General features: G+C 36.4%; 1 protein-coding gene across 9 annotated transcripts in view; it reads left to right on the top strand.

Moving 5' to 3' along the window:
* The window catches only part of LOC106881484 (muscle-specific protein 300 kDa), an 815,448-nt gene that overhangs the window by 61,210 nt on the left and 735,054 nt on the right, over nt 1-19,184 (top strand). The window contains exon 1 of one of the 9 annotated variants that reach the window (XM_014931917.3): nt 14,008-14,684. The exons of the other annotated variants lie outside the window; for them this stretch is intronic. Within the exon in view, the coding sequence (XP_014787403.2) occupies nt 14,621-14,684 (64 nt within the window). The 5' untranslated portion in view covers nt 14,008-14,620. Of the gene's footprint in view, nt 1-14,007; nt 14,685-19,184 lie in introns of those variants that run through there. 9 annotated transcript variants of the gene reach the window in all.

The following is a 19,184-nucleotide window of genomic DNA, read 5'->3' as shown; positions in this document are numbered from 1 at the left end:
GAAATACTTTCTGATATAAAACATATTAGTATGTTCTGTGATGTGTTGTGTAAATTTTCTCAAACAATAAAAAATGTTTTATAGTTTTCACAAAGTTGTTTTATAGTTTTCATAATTAGTTCGTTTAATTACAAGCATATTGTGAATGTCTTGTAGGTTTATTATATTAATTGTTACTTAATTGCATTTTTTCTATTTTTAATTAGTTCCCTTGCTTTCATATTTATGCCACTGAAAATGTTATTTGCACAACAAAGGATTACAGTTGGTGATATCTCAAATAAATTGTATTTATTATGAGCCAATGTGAGAGCCTTTATATGGTTACATAGCCTGCTAGAAATAGCAACAAATTTCTCTAAAATTACTACCTACTGTCTTAAAAAGAATTGGGAAAGACAACTGGACAATGTAGATCTTAATACACAATATGATAGGATGATCAAGGCTGGAATGCTTTTGATCATAGGTTTGTTTGATCAGGTCTGATGTGGTGGCTAAACAACATTAATAACATTGTACACATTGCTATGCAGGCATAATTTTAAAATGTATGTCTTGTGTGTTTAATTGTGTTTTTATATTTTTGGTAGTTTCCATTATAAATATCAGCTAAAATTTGCTTAGTATTCTTATGGAGATTGCATTGTACGTCATTGTTTTTTTAGCTCTAGGTCAGTTCTGATCAAGTAGACATTCCATCTGTGGCCACCTAGTCTTTTATTTTGTTTTTCAATGTGTCTACGGCCACTTTACTTAACCCTTTAGCATTTCTTGAATTAATCATGCTTTATGTTGTAACTCCAAGATTTCATCGATGTTATTTATTTATTTTTAAAATGACATTGTAGGGCAGGTATGAGAGACTGGACCTGACCATGTTTGAACATAAAGCAGGTTGAATATTTGGGGTAAATATGGCCATTGTAAATGCTAAAGGGTTGTCACCTAAAGTCTCTTTGTTAATTTTTTCCGTAGAATGTTTGTTACATAAACCAGTGTCTTAGAAATCCATCTGAATATCCAATCAATGGCTATATTAATTAACACTGCTCCAATCATGGCTAGATCTGTGTAACTCGTATAAGTTAATTGTTGATTATATGATTTGTATTGACATCAAAGTTCTCTTGATTTGTCTAGAATTGAACATTATAAGAAGTGATACTTTTTCTCCTCTTTCTCACTGACTCACACAGACAGATATGTTCTCCAGTTTCTAATATACTCTTTACTTTCTCATCATCACTACATATAGGCTTGAACTTGGTTGTGTGCTTAAGAAACTTGCTTTGCAATCACATGGTTTCAGGTTCAGTCCCAGTACATGACATCTTGGGAAAGTGTCTTTTATTATAGTCCTGGGTTGACCACTGCTTTGCGAATGAAAGTAGTAGACAGAAACTATATAGAGACCTGTTGTGTACACAGTACACACACACACACACATGCATACACATTTTTTATCTTTTACATGTTTCAGTCATTAGACTGAAACCATGCTGGGACACTGCTGTGAAGAATTTTTAATTGAATGAATCACCCCCAGATCTCTTTGTCGAATCACTAAGTTACAGGGATGTAAACACACCAACCCCAGTTGTCAAGTGGTGGTGAGGGAGAAGCACGGACACAAAGACATTCACACGCATATATATATGATGGGCTTCTTTCAGTTTCTGTCTACCAAGATGCCACCCACTACACTCTCAGAGTGGTTGGTGTTAGGAAGGGCATCTAGCTGTAGAAACTCTGCCAGATCAGATTGGAGCCTGGTGCAGCCATCTGATTCGCCAGTCCTCAGTCAAATTGTCCAACCCATGCTAGCATGGAAAGCGGACGTTAAACTATGATGATGATGATGATGATGATGATGATGATGATGATGAAAGATTAACAATAAATTCACAATAGTTTCATAATATTAAGGAAGGCCTTCTAGTAAATAAACTGTTAAAACACTTTTAACAATAACTTCAGACTTAAAAAGGAGGTTATTCAAGCTATCTGTTTAACCTTTTCATATCTAAACTAGCCATATCTGCCCAAAACTAGCCATATCTGCCTGTTTTATGTTCAAACTGGCCAAATCTGGCCTCTCACACTTACCCTGTGCACTGCTAAAAAACGTTTGATATACTTTGTAGCATAATGGTTCATCATCATCATTTAATGTCTACTTTCCATGCTGGCATGGGTTAGACGGTTTGACTGGAACTGGTTAGCTGGACAGCTGCACCAGGTTCCAGTCTGATTTGGCATGGTTTTTACAGCTGGATGCTCTTCCTAACACAAACTTCTCCAAGAGTGTAATGGGTGCTTTTTATGTGCCATTGGCACCGGCGCCATTTACATAACACTGGCAGTGGCCATGACTACGATTTCACTTGGTTTGATGAGTCTTCTCAAGAACAGCATATTGCTATAGGTCTCGGTCACTTGTCATCGCCTCCGTGAGGCCCAACATTCAATGACCATGCTATCAGCAACGGTCATGATTACGATTTCATGGGTGCCGTGTATATGACACAGGTAATGTCTACGACTACGATTTCACTTATCTTGATGAGCTTAATGAAATACCGTGTGCCTGCAAGTCATTAACGACCTTACATTATCATTAGAAAACTAAACAGTTACATCATCAAACGTTTGAAGCTATGAGATAATTAATGCATGATTAACTCGAAACAATGTCAATAAATAAGCTTTACATTTAAGAAAGTAATCACAATCTTAAATGGGTAAAACTGATTGAATGTAAACTATTGCAGTTTTTCCATGAAAAATTCAAAAATTCTTCCTCAGACTCAGCATATGAAATTATATTTCATTGTTCGTTAATGTGTCAGTTGTTTTAGGTGTCAAATAATTTGTTGTATAGAGTTGCAACATTTTACATCCTGATTCCTGATTGCAAATCTTGCTGACGTCAACTTTGCATGTCATCCAACTGCATTTGATAAAACAAAGTTTCAATGAAGTAATGAAGAGGATATAATCAGACTATTCCCTTCCCTGCAAACTTGAGGCCCTGTGCATCATCATCATCATTGTTGTTTTCAGTATTGTCATCATCATCATCATCATCATCATCATCATCATCATCATCATCATCATCATCATCATCATTGCCATTGTTATCATCATCATTATTGTTATTGTTTAAAGGTCCACTTTTCCATGCTTGCATGACAGTAATGCTTAGTTGCACCTACCATATGATGTCAAGACACACACTCACATACATGCACACCTTTATGCATACACACATACAAACACCACACACACACACACACACACACACACACATACACACATGCATGCACACGTGCATATGTATATATATATATATATATATATATATATATATATATATTGTATTTTGGGATAGAAATTTTAATTTTTTTTTATGCCAAATAAACATATGCACTATGTATTCATTCTTCACTCATTTATCACTATTCTTATTCTAACTCATGTCTATTGTCTGGAAATCTTTCATCACACATCTGTGACCTCTTCAGCAACACTTTCTGTCTCTATGTATGCTATTGCTCTGCTTATTCCATTCTGTATAAACACACATATTTATATGTTTGTATGATGTCTGTGTATGTATGAGTGAATGAATGAGTGTGTGCATATGTATATACTTGTGTGTGTGTGTGTGTATATACATGAAGGGCTTCTTTCAGTTTCCAAAACCACTCAATTGTGTCATCAGTCCAAGGCTAAATCATAAAATGCTTACCCAAGGTACCATGCAGTTGCACTGAATTTAAAACCACGTGGTTGAGAAGCAAACTTCTTCACAACACAGCTATGCTTCTGTCTATGTCAGAAATCAATGCATGACACATATCAAAGTTATTTCATCATTCATAAGTTAAACATAATGTCTGTGGGCTTCAAATATGCTGGACTACTGACCATATGGCTGCACGCTTAAATTTTACTCTGGCCTTTGTATAAAGCACTTGCTTGCTCCCCATTGACTCATTGTGACTCTTCATATTTGAATGCTTGTTAAAAACAACAGCAACAATAATAATATTAGGCTGGTGCATAATTATTGGGGCTTTTTTCCAGCAAATTTTATTCAACAGAAACAATAACAACATGTAACAAAAACATCTTTAAATGATTATTCCGGAGCATCTACTTCAATGACTGCTTCCCATTTGCTTGGCAGACGGTCAGACCATCATTTAAAGATGTTTTTGTTAAATATTATTGTTTTTGCTTTATAAAATTTGTTAAAAAAAAGCTGCAATAATTATGCACCAACCCAATAATAATAATGATGATGATGATAATGATAATATGATAAATAATAATAGTAATAATAATAATAATAATAATAATAATAATAATAATAATAATAATAATGATAATAATTTGTAAATTCAGCTTTATGTGAGCATGAAAAAAAAAGGGGAGGTTTGGAATGTAAATATTAATTTGTAAACAAAGCTTGAGTTACACTTGGCAGGATTTGAATATGCGACTGTTAATCAACAGTTATCAGTTATATTGTTTAATGTTGCGTCTAACGAATAAACTTAAACCAATGAGGGAGCCTCTGTATCAGTGTTTCTAAACTATTTTTGCTCCACTTCCTACTTCGATTTTCTCCCGAAAGCATATGTTCACTCCCACCATAAATGGACATTGCTAGTGTGTGTGTGACTGTGTGGTTAAGAAACACATGGTTTCAGTTTCATTCTCACTGTATGGCACTTTAGGCAAGTACTCTGGTTGAAGTGACGGGGACGTAAACACACCAGCATCGGTTGTCAAGCGATGTTGGGGGACAAACACGGACACACAAACATACACGCACACACACACACACACATATATATACACATATATACGACAGGCTTCTTTCAGTTTCTGTCTCCCAAATCCACTCACAAGGCTTTGGTCGGCCTGAAGCTATAGTAGAAGACACTTGCCCAAGGTGCCATGCAGTGGGACTGAACCTGGAACAATGTGGCTGGTAAGCAAGCTACTTACCACACAGCCACTCCTGTGCCTAGAATATATATTTTTACCAAAACAGCATGGATTATGAATAAATAAGTTACAGGTTCATATCTTTAAAATTAGGTCCCACAAGCACTTTTATTGGCAGCTTCAAACGAGGATTGAACCTTCCATTTTTATTGTTATTTAACAATTTATCAGAATTCACTTACCTCTTCTTCCTTACATGCCTCTCCTTTCCAATTATAATGGCAGACTTTAAACAATGATGATGATGATGATATATATCTCATTAAGCATATATACATACAAGCATATATTCATACAATTATATATATGATTGACCGTTGACTGAACACTATTCAATTTTTTTTTTCTCCGTGTTTTTCTCCTTGTCTCCGTATTCTTTCTGTTGAAGAGCGTAGCTCGAAACGTCAAAGACTTTCCGTATTCCTGAGCGTCATACTAATATATACTTTTGTTATTTACACCACCTGTCCTCGTCTGTTGTTATTATTTGTATATTCTCCCATATATATATATATATATATATATATATATATATATATATATATATATATATATATATATATATATATATATGTGTGTGTGTGTGTGTGTATGTGTGTATCGCCGTCCGTTAGAGAAAAAATTGTAGTTTAGAATCAGTAGTTCTTTGACTGCTATTTCTAAATTTTCAGTATGTTGGTGAAGCAACTCATGCTGACCCCTATATACTTATGATTATATATATATATATATATATATATATATATATATATATATAGTTAAGCATATCTACATACATACAAATATATATGCATACTCACACACACACACACACACACACACACACACACACACACACACATCATTGTGTATATACTTTGTTAATTCTCTTGTTGAGTCAGTGAGTGTATAGTATAAATCTATATTTCTTCCTTTTGTAAGATCACCTGCCTTTTCTCTATTCCTGCACACTTATATCTATATGTGTGCTTGTGTATGCGTGCGTGCATAGGTAGTTGTGTGTGGTGTGTGTGTGTGTGTGTGTGTGTGTGTGTGTGTGTGTGTGTGTGTGTGTGTGTGTGTGTGTGTGTGCATGCATGTACTTGTGCGTGGTCAACTGATTTTATTTGACAAAAGGTTTTCAATAACCCTTTGTCAGGACTAACTTCCAGTTATGGGAAGCAATATTTCTTTCATACAAGTGTATTTCTTTCTTTTGCAATTCAGTAATACAGATTTTGGTAAGCATGTATGTTGTTCATTTTGTCCTCACTTCTGTTGTTTGATGCTAGCATGGGTTAGACAGATATGTTATTGAGGCTCTGTTTTACAGCTGGATGCTCTTCCTGATGCTAACCATTACCTATTTTTAGTAGAGGATTTCAGGGACATAAAGTGGGTGAACGGTTTGTTAATAGGAGACTTTTCATCAAAGTTACCTGGAAATATACTTTTGTATTAGTGAGTGTGGATGCAAACAAACACACAGACACACACATGGGCATGCACATGTGTACATACATATGTACGCTCTTAAGCATGCAGACATACACACATGCAATAGGCTACTTTATAATTTCCACCTAAAATACACTCACAAAGCTCAGATTGACTTGGAGGTATTGGAGAAGACACTTGCTGAAGGTTTCATGTAACACCACCAAAAGACACACACACACACACACACACACACACACACACACACACTCTTTTACTCTTTTACTTGTTCCAGTCATTTGATTGTGGCCATGCTGGAACATCACATTTAGTCGAACAAATCGACTCCAGGACTTATTCTTTGTAAGCCTAGTACTTTTTCTATTGGTCTCTTTTGATGAACTGCTAGATTACGGGGACGTAAACACACAAACACCGGCTGTCAAGCAATGGTGGGGGCACAAACACAGACACACACACATGTATATGGTAGGCTTCTTTCAGTTTCTGTCTACCAAATCCACTCACAAGACTTTGGTCAGCCCAAGGCTATAGTAGAAGACATTTGCCCAAGGTACCACGCAATGTAACTGAACCCAGAACCATGTGGTTGGGAAGCAAGCTTCTTACCACACAGCCACGCCTAAAATAATAAATTATTATAATTATGTATTTTTATGTTCAGTTCCACTGCGCTGTACCTTGGCAAAGTGTCTTTTATTATAGCCATGAACTCAATAGAGCCTTGTGAGTAGATTTGACAGGTGCAGACTGAAAGAAGCCCATTGTATGTGTGTCATTGGTCATCATCATCATCCTCCTCATCATCATCATCACTAAATGCCTGTTTTTCATGCTGGCATGGGTTGGGCAGTTGAGAAGAGCTTGCAAGTTGGAGAGCTACACCAGGTTTAAATTGTCTGTTTTGGCATGGTCTCTACAGCTGGATGTTTTTCCTAATGCCAACCACTTTACAAAGTGTGCTGGGTGCTTTTTGCATGACACCAGCATTCGTGTGTGTGTGTGTGTGTGTGTGTGTGTGTGTGTTTGTGTAGGGAGAATTCACAAAAAAAACAAAAGACAAAGACGGGGGAGAAAAAATCTGACAACATCTCTGACAGCTGTTTCGATTCCAAACCTTTAGAAATTAATTAACAAAATTAAAACAATTTAGAATCTCATCAGAGTTACCTAAAGATATACATATTAGATGTTCAATTCTTGCATGTTGAGTATGCAGCTGCAAACCTTTAACGTTTAATCTGATGAGATTCGACTTTTAAATGGTTTTAATTTTGTCAAATAATTTCTAAAGGTCTGGAATTGAAACAGCTGTCAGAGACGGCGATTTTTAAAAATTAATAAATAAATAATTATTTATTAATTATCTCTCTATTTTTTCATCTTCTTTAAATATATATAAACCACGGTTTCTCTAGTTACCTTGCAGTTGAATATTAACAGTAATTTTCATCACTTTTTAAATGGGTCACTAACCAGTATTTTCATTGGATTTTATTATCCTTTATTGAGTTTTCTAACCTTTATTTGAACTTACATATATATAAATATCATCACCATCATCGTTTAACATCTGCTTTCCATGCTGGCGATTTTGTACTTTATTTGGGTCTTTAAGAATTGTGGGAGAAATTATCCACAAACCAGACAAGTATCCCAAATGCTTGTAGCAAGTTATCCTTAACTCAGAGACATGGTCCAGATACTTCTAACTAGTTATGTTTAAACCAGAGGCATGACTCCAAAGTTATCCTCAAACCAAGAGCATGGCCCAAATACTCACAGTAAGTTATCCTCAAACCAGAGGCATGGGGCTCAAGTGCTCATAGCAAGTTATCCTCAAACCAGAGGCTTGGCTCAAATGCTCACAACAAGTTGTCCTCAAAGCAGAAGTATGACTCCTAAATGCTTGCAACAAGTTATCCTCAAACCAGAGACATGGGGCTCAAGTGCTCATAGCAAGTTATCCTCAAACCAGAGACATGGGGCTCAATTGCTCATAGCAGGTTATCCTCAAACCAGAGGCTTGGCTCAAATGCTCACAACAAGTCATCCTCAAAGCAGTGGTATGACTTTCTAAGTGCTTGCAACAAGTTATCCTCAAACCAGAAGCATGGCTCAGATGCTTGCTCTGGCCTGAACTTTGCTAAAAGCACTCAAGGACCTGGTGATAGATGTTGAATTTGGTGATGGATTAAAGCTACCGCCTAAGATTAATTTCTCCAAATTAAGTTTTCCAACTCAATGACACATGAAAAAATATGAATTCATATCTTATATTGTCAGTGTCACCAACCCTGACACACTATCCCACCCTCTCTTTCTGCTATCTCTCTCACTCCTTCTTTCTCTCTCTCTCTCTCTCTTCATTCTTCTCACTCCCATGACCACCCTCTCCTCACTGTCTTCACTTGTCTGTTCCTCTCCCCCACACTATTATATTCACATATACACGCCCATGTTTTTTTAGTGCATTTATTATTTTTCTCCTATTCTTAATGCAATACAATAAGATACCAACCCCTCCCCACACAAACGCCTCCCACACATACAAATCCCCCCCAACCCCCCTCATTATTATGCTTTATTTATCATCATCTCATAATTTATTGGATGCCCTGTAGATGGCGTGGCTAAAAATAACACAAACAAAAATAATATTTCTAATTGCAATTACTATGATGACGGTGGTAATTATGATAATGATTGTGGTGGTTATAATGATGATGGTGATGGTTATAACGACGATGATGGTGGTTCTGGTGATGGTGATAGTGATATTGGTGCTAGGTTTAAAAGGGTCGGATAGGAGTTTTAAGGAAATTGGGCTGCTATTTCTTGTAGTTAGAATGACCACATTGACGCTGCATCATGGGATTGCAATGATGATAGTTGCAATGTTTATGATGATGACAACAATAATGATGAATGAAGATGATAATAGTTATGATGATGATGATGATGATGATGATGACGACGACATTGTTTCTGAGATTGAATTGTGAGACTGAAAGAAAGAAATATAGATTGAATGTTAGTCGCTTTATTATTCAAGGGTTTTGTTTCAGTCTGTTTTGTTTCCATTGCTACTATGTTTAATTCATAGTTTCTACCTGTTAGTACTAAGCAGTCACCTGGTTTCATCATTAATTTCTTTGGCTTTTAATATTGGCTACTTACCGTCTTGTATATAGCACACACAAACACATGCATATTCACATATATTTATCCACACACACACACACACACACACACACACACACACACATACACACACACACACACACACACATGCACACACATGCAAACATAGTTGCACGTTGACACACATACTTCACAGACACTCATACACAGATTCATTTATATACACAAACTAATATATAATTACTCTCATGCATGCATATATATGTACATACACATTAAATACAAAAGCACCTTCTCATTTACCCACTTGCACATTCAAACCTAAATACACTGTGCATATATATATATATATATATAAATAAATATTCTGTGCATTAATATATATATATATATATATATATATATATTTATATGCACACATGTAGACTGATCAATAAGTATTCGGACTGTTGCTATAGTAACGAAGCTAAAGCATGCAGAGTGAAGTTGCTTGGCAGAGGTTGACCTTGAACTTTACTGTACATGCACACTAAGTTTTAATGTTCTAGCTCACTTCTGCTGTTTACAGCAGTGCTTGGAAGGAAGGGGTGTTGCATGTAATCATCGCATTGACAATGACAGAAAAAGTTGAGCAGAGAATCTGCATCAAATGTTGCCAAAAGCTTAGTGATACCTACTGAGATCCAAGGTCTATAAATCACATTGTTGGAGAAGATGCCTTCATAGTGTAGCATTATGGTAGTGGTGGTGGTGGCGTGCATTTTCCAGTATTACTGCTATGATGTTAAGAACTTTGCTTCCCAACCATGTGACCTTGGGTTGTACCACTTTGTGGCACCATGGGAAAGTGTCTTTTACTATAGCCCTCAGGCTGACCAAAGCCTTGTGAGTGGATCTGATAGATGGAAACTGAAAGAAGCCCATTGTATATCATCATCATCATCATCATCATTTAACGTCCATTGTCCATACTGGCAGGGGTTAGGTGGTTTGACTGGGGTGGCACACTGGAAAGCTGCACCAGACTCCCGTCTGATTTGGCATGGTTTTCTTACGGCTGGTGCCCTTCCAAGTGCCAACCACCCCAAGAATATAATGGGTGCTTTTATGTGCCACTGGCATGGGTGCCATTTTCATGACACCGGGTTGCTTTTACATGCCACTGGCACATGTACCATTTTGCATTACATGGGTAACTGCCACAACTGCGATTTTTCTCAGCTTTATGGGTCTTCTCAAGCATGACAGAATGCCGAAGATCTCAGTCATATTCTCCATGAGACCCAACACTTGAAAGGAAATATATATATATATGTATGTTTATATAGCACAGGCATTACTGTGTGGTAAGAAGCTTGCTGCTCAACCAAATGGTCCTGGGTTCAGTCCCACTGCAATGAAACTTGGGGAAGTGTCTTCTACCAGTTTGGCCAAAGCCTTGAGAGTGGATTTGGTTGATGGAAACTGAGAAAAGAACATTATTTACATTTGACGGATATTTGTCCTCATCTTGTTTGTTGTTAACACAACATTTCGGCTGATATACCTTCCAGCCTTCATCAGGTGTCTTGGGGGAAATTTTGAACCTGGGTTCTCATTCCTAAGGTATTTTTCGATGTTGTTGTTGTTATTATTATTATTATTATTATTATTATTATTGTTTAGGTCACTGCTTGGAATCAAACTCGGAATCTTGGAGTTAGTAGCCCGCGCTCTTAACCACCATATGCCCACGGGCATATGGTGGTTAAGACAAATATCCATCAAATGTAAATAATGTAAATAATGTACATAATTCCTCATCTCTTAAATATAGAACTGAGAAAAGAAGTCCATCATTTATATATGTGTGTTTACATGTTTGTGTGTGTACCCTTTCCTAGACATCATGTGTTAGTTGTAAATGAGCATTGTCATCATAAAACCAAGGTTGTTTGGTTCCACTCTTACATGAAAAATGTGTCTAGCTACAAGAAAATATTACCTTGGTTTGAAATAGGTGAAGGTGAGCAGCAGGAAGAGCATCCAACCATAGAAAAAACCTGCTTAAACAAATTCTTTTTGACCATACAGGTGTGGAAAACCGACATTAGATGATGATGAGAAAGATAGGGCTAGTGGGACAATTGGTATCTCTTCCTACCAGCTGTAAGAGGCTGCCAGAAATCCAGTCTGTTTTTACCAAAAGTGTTCTACCCTATTCTTTATCTTTTTTGACTCACATAATGTAGTAAGGCAGAGATCAATAAGCTCAGGGTATATCCACTAGGGTAGGCCTGTAGCACTGTATCTCTAAGCCCTCAGCAGCACTGTGACCCTTGTTAAGTTAACCTGGGGCTTTGAAGTATTCAGTTTATATGTTTTATTGTAGGTAGGTTTAGCAGAAGTCTTGATAAGAGAGAGGCTTCATTCTTGTAGGAAAAACTCACATGCTGGTCTGCTTCCCTGTTCACCACATGGGTTAGTAGTAGTGAGCTATGAGCAAGTGGGTTGCAAGCACTAATGCGCTAAATGCATCACTGTGTGTGTGTGTGTGTGTGTGTGTGTGTGTGTGTGTGTGTGTGTGTGTGTGTGTGTGTGTGTATATATATATATATATATTTAAGAATTATCCATCTATTGTTTTCATAATCGGTCATAATGTCTTACGTTTAAGATGATTCCCATGCTTTCCCTGATGAGAAGGTTACAATTTTAATATCAAAGATCCCTATGGATCACACAGGTTGTAATCCTTTGAAACATATGTAGGAATAAAGTATGCAATTATAACATGCGTTTTCTCCATTCCTTAAATTCTTAAATATACTCAAATACCCAAAATTTCAAGGAGTCCCTGCCTTAAAAACAGGAACTAAACCACAGTTATTTTGTGTTCTTTGCTACATTGGTTTCTATTAACCCATTTATTCTATCAGAAGAATTTTTATTCATTAAGATAGAAGAAATACACATAATTATATATATATATATATATATATATATATATATATACACACACACACACACACATGCACATTTTATATATATATATATATATACACACGCACACACACGCGCGCACATTTTATATATATACATACACACAAACACACGCACATTTTATATATATATACACACATACATATACATGTACACGCACACACATACACCCACGTGTGTATGTATTTATATATGTATATGTATGTATTTATACATGTATATATTTTTCTGATGCATTTAGTTCACCTGAACACTGTGTACAAAAAGTTCATTATATATATATATATATATATATATATATATAAAACATATATAATATATATTTATATGTGTGTGTGTTTGTATTTATATGTATATACAAGTGTATATATATATATATATATATATATATATAGATAAGCATATGTATATGTTTCTATATGTATATGTGTGTGTCTGTGTATGTGTGTATACACACACATATAACACACGCACACACTCACACACATTGTGTTTAATATATGTGAAAATCACTATAGCATAACATTCATATTAGTATTGCTATTGTTATTAACAGAACAGGTTGATCACCTGTTGGTCACAACAAGATGAGATGGGATGACCTAAACACTTGGTTTTCATTACCTGGTCTGATTTTAATACAAAATTAATAGAAGCCACCAACTAAGTAGGCTCTAAGTGGTAGTTGATCATGGTAGAAATAGCAGCTAATTCTCCATTAAATTACACTATAAAAAAATAAGAAGAGAAATAGAGAAATACACATTGGATAATTTCAGTCATAGAAAAAGTATGTTTGGAATGAAGATGAGATATTTCATTGCTGGACCACCTTGATCATTGGTTTGCTTCATTGGGTCCGACCTAGGGTTAAACAGCAATTATTACAGCAAGAAGAAGACCAATAATAACAAAGAATTATTACTCACAGTGTTGTTATCTTTATCCATCTGTCTATATCTTTCTCTGTTTATAGCTCTACCAATCTATCTGTCTCGCTTAAAGGCACACATTCATCCGTACACACACGCACACGCACACACCCGCTTCCATACACACACACACCCGCTTCCATACACACACACACCCGCTTCCATACACACACACACCCGCTTCCATACACACACACACCCGCTTCCATACACACACACACCCGCTTCCATACACACACACACCCGCTTCCATACACACACACACCCGCTTCCATACACACACACACACGCTTCCATACACACACACACACGCTTCCATACACATACACACACACACACACACCAGTGCTTTTCTAGTGCATTTTTATATCAGATATTTTCCTTCTTTATTTGTTTGCTTTCATATTCACCCTCTCCCTCTCTCCCTCCCTCTCTCTCACCCTCTCTCCCTCTCTTTCTCACCCTCTTTCTTCCTCTCTCTCCTTCTGTCACTCTCTAATACACAAACTCTTAAACACACACATACATACATATACACACCTACCCAATCATACACACACTCACACCCACCCACTTATATTTTTGTAGTGCATTTATATATTCATTATATATCTATTTATTCCTCTCTTTCTCTATCTTTTTCTCTTTTGCCCTCTTTCTCTATCTCTATCTCTTTTTCTCTTTTGCTTTCTTTCTCTCTCTCATATCCTCTTTCACTATCTCTCTCCCTCTCCCTCCCTCCCTCCCTCCCACACACATATATCTATATGCACACATAAAAACACACATACATACTTATCTATTTGCATTACTTACTCTCACATAAGCTGAGAGGAATTTCATATCAATTTGAACCTGTGGATATTTGCTAACATTTAAAGAAAGAATCACCAATGTTCTCATTGTCATCGTCATCGTCATCATCATCATCATCATCATCATCATTATCATCATCATCTCTACCAATAATAACAACTATATGATAACAAGAACAACAACAACAACAACAACACAAAATGCATTTGGACAAGGATTACAGCTGTTTGTATGGATTTTACTGATTACCTGTAGATTATTTGGATTATTTTCATACTTTTCCAATCATGGATCTGTCTGTTAACTTCTGTCAGGATAAAGCTTTTACATCAAGGATCGATTATTTAAAAGGTAAGGTACCAAAACTATAGGGATTTTTTAAAAATAGGATACGGTTTCAATTCCTGCTTGAAGTAGCTAATGATTTCTTGAGAAAATTATGAAATATAATACAATCTCATTTCCTGTGAACTTTTGAAATTTCCTGTGCTTGTGATTGAATAAAAATAAAATATTTTCAATTGCTTATGTTATGGGTTGAAATCGCTATGGGGTCAGCTTTGTCTCTTATATTTACAGACTTGGAAAAAATAAAATTTCATTTGTTGTTGATGTTGTCGTTGCTGTATATAGCTCCATATCAGTCCTGATCAGATAAACGTATATTTAAAGGCAATCCGGCTATGACCGTCCCATCTTTATTACATGAGAAGGGAACCCAGGAACTCATTATTTAACGTGCTATTTACTAAAATGTTTCGTTTAAGACAGACATGGCTGCTGTTTCTAGCAAATTGAGTGACCACTTGAGGTTTTCCCCTTGGCTCATAAAGAACCAGTCAAGTACTGGGGTAGAATTGTCTATATTCTTCCCCAGTGTGAATGGTTTTGTGACAGTTTTAGTAACATTATAGAGTTTAACTTCAAGTTGCTGTTTAGAGTTCCTTGTTCTATATCTTCAGTGATTAATATTTAGTTTGTTTTTGACACTACACCTATGGTCATACTAGAGTACCACATTTCTGAGTGGTTGTGTGTGTATATCATCATCATCATCATCATCATTGTTTTAATGTTCATTTTTCCATGCTTGCATGGGTCAGGTGGTACTTGTTGAGACAGATTTTCAATAGCTGGATGCCCTTCCTCTTACCAACCCTCACATGGTATCAAGTCAAAGGGAACACACAAAAACACACACATATATATGTATAGATGTCTTTGCGTCACTACATAATTAATGTGTGTGTGTGTGTGTGTGTGTGTGTGTTTGTGTTTGTGTATATGTTCATATTTATATGTGTGTGTGTCTGTGTCTGTGTGTATGTATATATTTATATATACTGTATTTTGAAATAATAGCATGAAATTCAATATCAAACAAAATTTCTCACGAAGATATATATATGTCTAAAATAGTATTGTATTAAAAATATATATAAATATATGAAACATGACAGTTTAAAAATTTCTTAATTAATACATCTTTATAAATTCATTGTATAATATTCTAACAGAATATATTCAATTAATGATGTATATATTTATATATAAACACATGTGAGATATATGTATATGTTTACACACACACACACAGACGTATATATAGTATCTGAAATGTATAGTATTAAATATCCATCATAGCTGATCGTATCAATCAGTTTTGTATAAAAAATACAATGGAGTGTTAGGTAACAATTCAATTATATAACTTTATGCTCATCAGAGTTAGCCGGTATGGAGGGAAATATAGTGACTGCTTTCTATTGTCGGAGGTAGATTAGCACAACCGCTCAGTGGCTGCTATGAAAAAGGTGTACACACACACGTGTCTGTGTATGTGTGTGCGCGCGTGTGTATGTGTGTGTATGTTTGTGTGTGTGTGTGGGGGGTCGTTGCCAGTGCTGCCTGACTATCACTCCGTGCCGGGGGCACGTAAAAAGCAACATCTGAATGTGGCTTATGCCAATGCTGCCTGACTGGCTCCTGTGCCGGTAGCAGATAAAAAGCACCCACTATACTCTCGGAGTGGTTGTCATTAGGAAGGACATCCACCTGTAGAAACGTTGCCAGATCAGATTGGAGCCTGGTGCAGCATCCTGGCTTGCCAGTCCTCAGTCAAGCCATCCAACCCATGCCAACATGATGTTGATAATAATGACACAAATATCTCACATATGTGTATATATATGCATATACACACTCATGCATTTGTGTGTGTGTATGTATGTATGAATCTATCTATCTCTCTATCTATATCTATCTATCTATCTATCTATCTATCTATCTATCTATCTATCCATCCATCCATCCATCCACCCATCTGTCTATCTCTGTCTGTCTGTCTGTCTGTCTGTCTGTATATGACAGGCTTTTTTGTCAAGTTCACTGACAAAGCTTTGGTTGGCCTGAGACTATAGTAGAAGATATTTGTTGACGATTTTATGAAATGAGACTGAACCTGAGACCCCCATGGTAGGGAAAATATATAAAATGTCCATGGAACGTGGATGTCAAATGATGATGGTGATGTTATATTATGGGCAGCACCTATACTTTTAGCAGGATATTTTATACTGAGTGAAAAGTTTGGAAGAAACCACCACTTCATGAGTTACAGCTAAATACTACTTCGATCTTTGTTAACCCATTAATACATAAATATTAATTGAACACTTTGTGATAAATATTTAATTATCCATTTTGTATTTTCTGACTTCCCTGTTTTTATTATACATTAATGGAGCTAAGTGGTCTAGCTGGATATCAGTTGATGCTGATGGGCACACCTGCAAATTGAGCAAATGCAAAGGGCAAAGTGCTGTTCATTGGGGCCCCTATTGTGTATGCATGTGTCAGTGTGTGTGTATGCATGTGTCAGTGTGTGTGTGTGTGTGTGTGTGTGTGTGATTCTTTTTCCATAAGTGCATGCATTGTTGAAGGGAGATATTATTTGCAATGTGTTTGTATGAAATGATATTTTGTATGTGTGTGTAGTTATTCTTGAGCATCACATCAGCCCTGATTTAGTGGACCTACACTTAAAAGTGTTCTAACTATGACTATCCTGTCTTTTATATGCATAATGTATACAGGGCTACAATATGCAGTCTATGTTTCTCTTTTGTAGGATGTAATTTGAAAGAGATTTGACTGTTGTTTCTAGCCTATTTAAGTGACCTCACAGAGGCTGCTTTTCTCTCTTTCCCTGTTTTTCTTTTTTTCTTCTGTATGTGCATCTGGAAAAGCCATTGTTTTTGGGTAACCAGTCCTAGGTTCATCTCTGGTTAAGCTCACCAGACATATAATTGAGTACTCCAGCCACGACCATCTGATATAACTTCTTTCTTTAAGACAACATCATGTAATTTTAGGGAAATGTAGCTGCTATTTCTAGCTGGTCGAGTAATTGTGTAGAGGCTCCCTTGTTTGTGTATAAGTGATGATGGCCTATAACTGTTTAAATGCCAATTTCTCTTCATTCAGTGTGAATGATATATGATTATTATATGTGTATACTTTTGTGTTTCAATGCAAATGTATGTCAAGGAGTTTTTGTTTTCAATTAAGGGCATCTATATGAATATTGTGTGTATATATATATTTGATATAATAGATGTTATTACATCCCATCCAGCCTACAAATATGTATATATGTTTCTGTCCGCACGTGTGCAGGATGATGGGTTCAACACAGTGGAGTGGAAATACTTGAGCTCATAATAACCACACAACTATATTTGCACACCCCTACCTCTCATTTTCTTACACACGCTTGTGGCTGTGCTGGGCTATTGCTCTCATCAACCCCAGTACCTTGTCTGGTGTTTATTGATTTTATTAACTTCGGAAGGACAAAATGTAAAGCTGACTGGGAGACACTGTAACATAAGCAGGATGTGATATAAAAAGGGGGTAATCAAGTATCACAAAGTTTTCTTTTGCTCAACACTCTACCTTTTACGGTCATGCTTTGCCAATATGCATACATGCACACATTGTGTGGTAAGTAGCTTGCTTACCAATCACATGGTTCCGGGTTTAGTCCCACTGCGTGGCACCTTGGGCAAGTGTCTTCTACTATAGCCTCGGGCCGACCAGAGCCTTGAGAGTGAATTTGGTAGACGGAAACTGAAAGAAGCCCGTCATATATATGTGTATATGTATATATATATATATATATATATATATATATATATATGGATGTGTGTATATGTTTGTGTGTCTGTGTTTGTCCCCCCAGCATCACTTGACAACCGATGCTGGTGTGTTTACATCCTCGTAAATTAACGGTTCGGCAAAAAGAGACCAATAGAATAAGTACTAGGCTTACAAAGAATAAGTCCTGGGGTCGATTTGCTTGACTAAAGGCGGTGCCCCAGCATGACCGCAGTCAAATGACTGAAACAAGTAAAAGAGTAAAAGAGTATATATGTGAGAGCATGTGGTCAGGTGGTTAGGGTGTTGCACTTGTGATTGCAAGATTGTTATTTTGAATCTGGATCAGGTTGGGAGGGGTGTTGTGTCCTTGAGCGTGGCGCTTCTTTTCATGTTGCTCTGTGATCACTTTGATACCTGGTGTGTGGCATACCATGCATACTGGCACAGGTAAGGTCAGTTTGATGGAGGTCATGAGCTAATGTACAACACATACATTTGATCACTATAAACAAATCATGACAAATCATTTGTGCAAGTTGCTCAGCAAGAAATTGTAGAATTGTCTTTCTCAGACTCGAGAGACTACCAGAAGGAAGAAATTATATCTCATCGTCATCATCATTTAATGTTCGCTCTCAGTGCTGGCTGCCCAACCCATGCCAGCATGGAAAGCAGACGTTGCCAGTGGCA

This window comes from Octopus bimaculoides, chromosome 4 (assembly GCF_046866305.1).
Source record: "Octopus bimaculoides isolate indiv1 chromosome 4, ASM4686630v1, whole genome shotgun sequence".
In the NCBI taxonomy this organism is placed as follows: Eukaryota; Metazoa; Mollusca; class Cephalopoda; order Octopoda; family Octopodidae; genus Octopus; species Octopus bimaculoides.
Note: the sequence above shows the minus strand (reverse complement) of the source record. Positions and strands in the feature narration are given on the sequence as shown.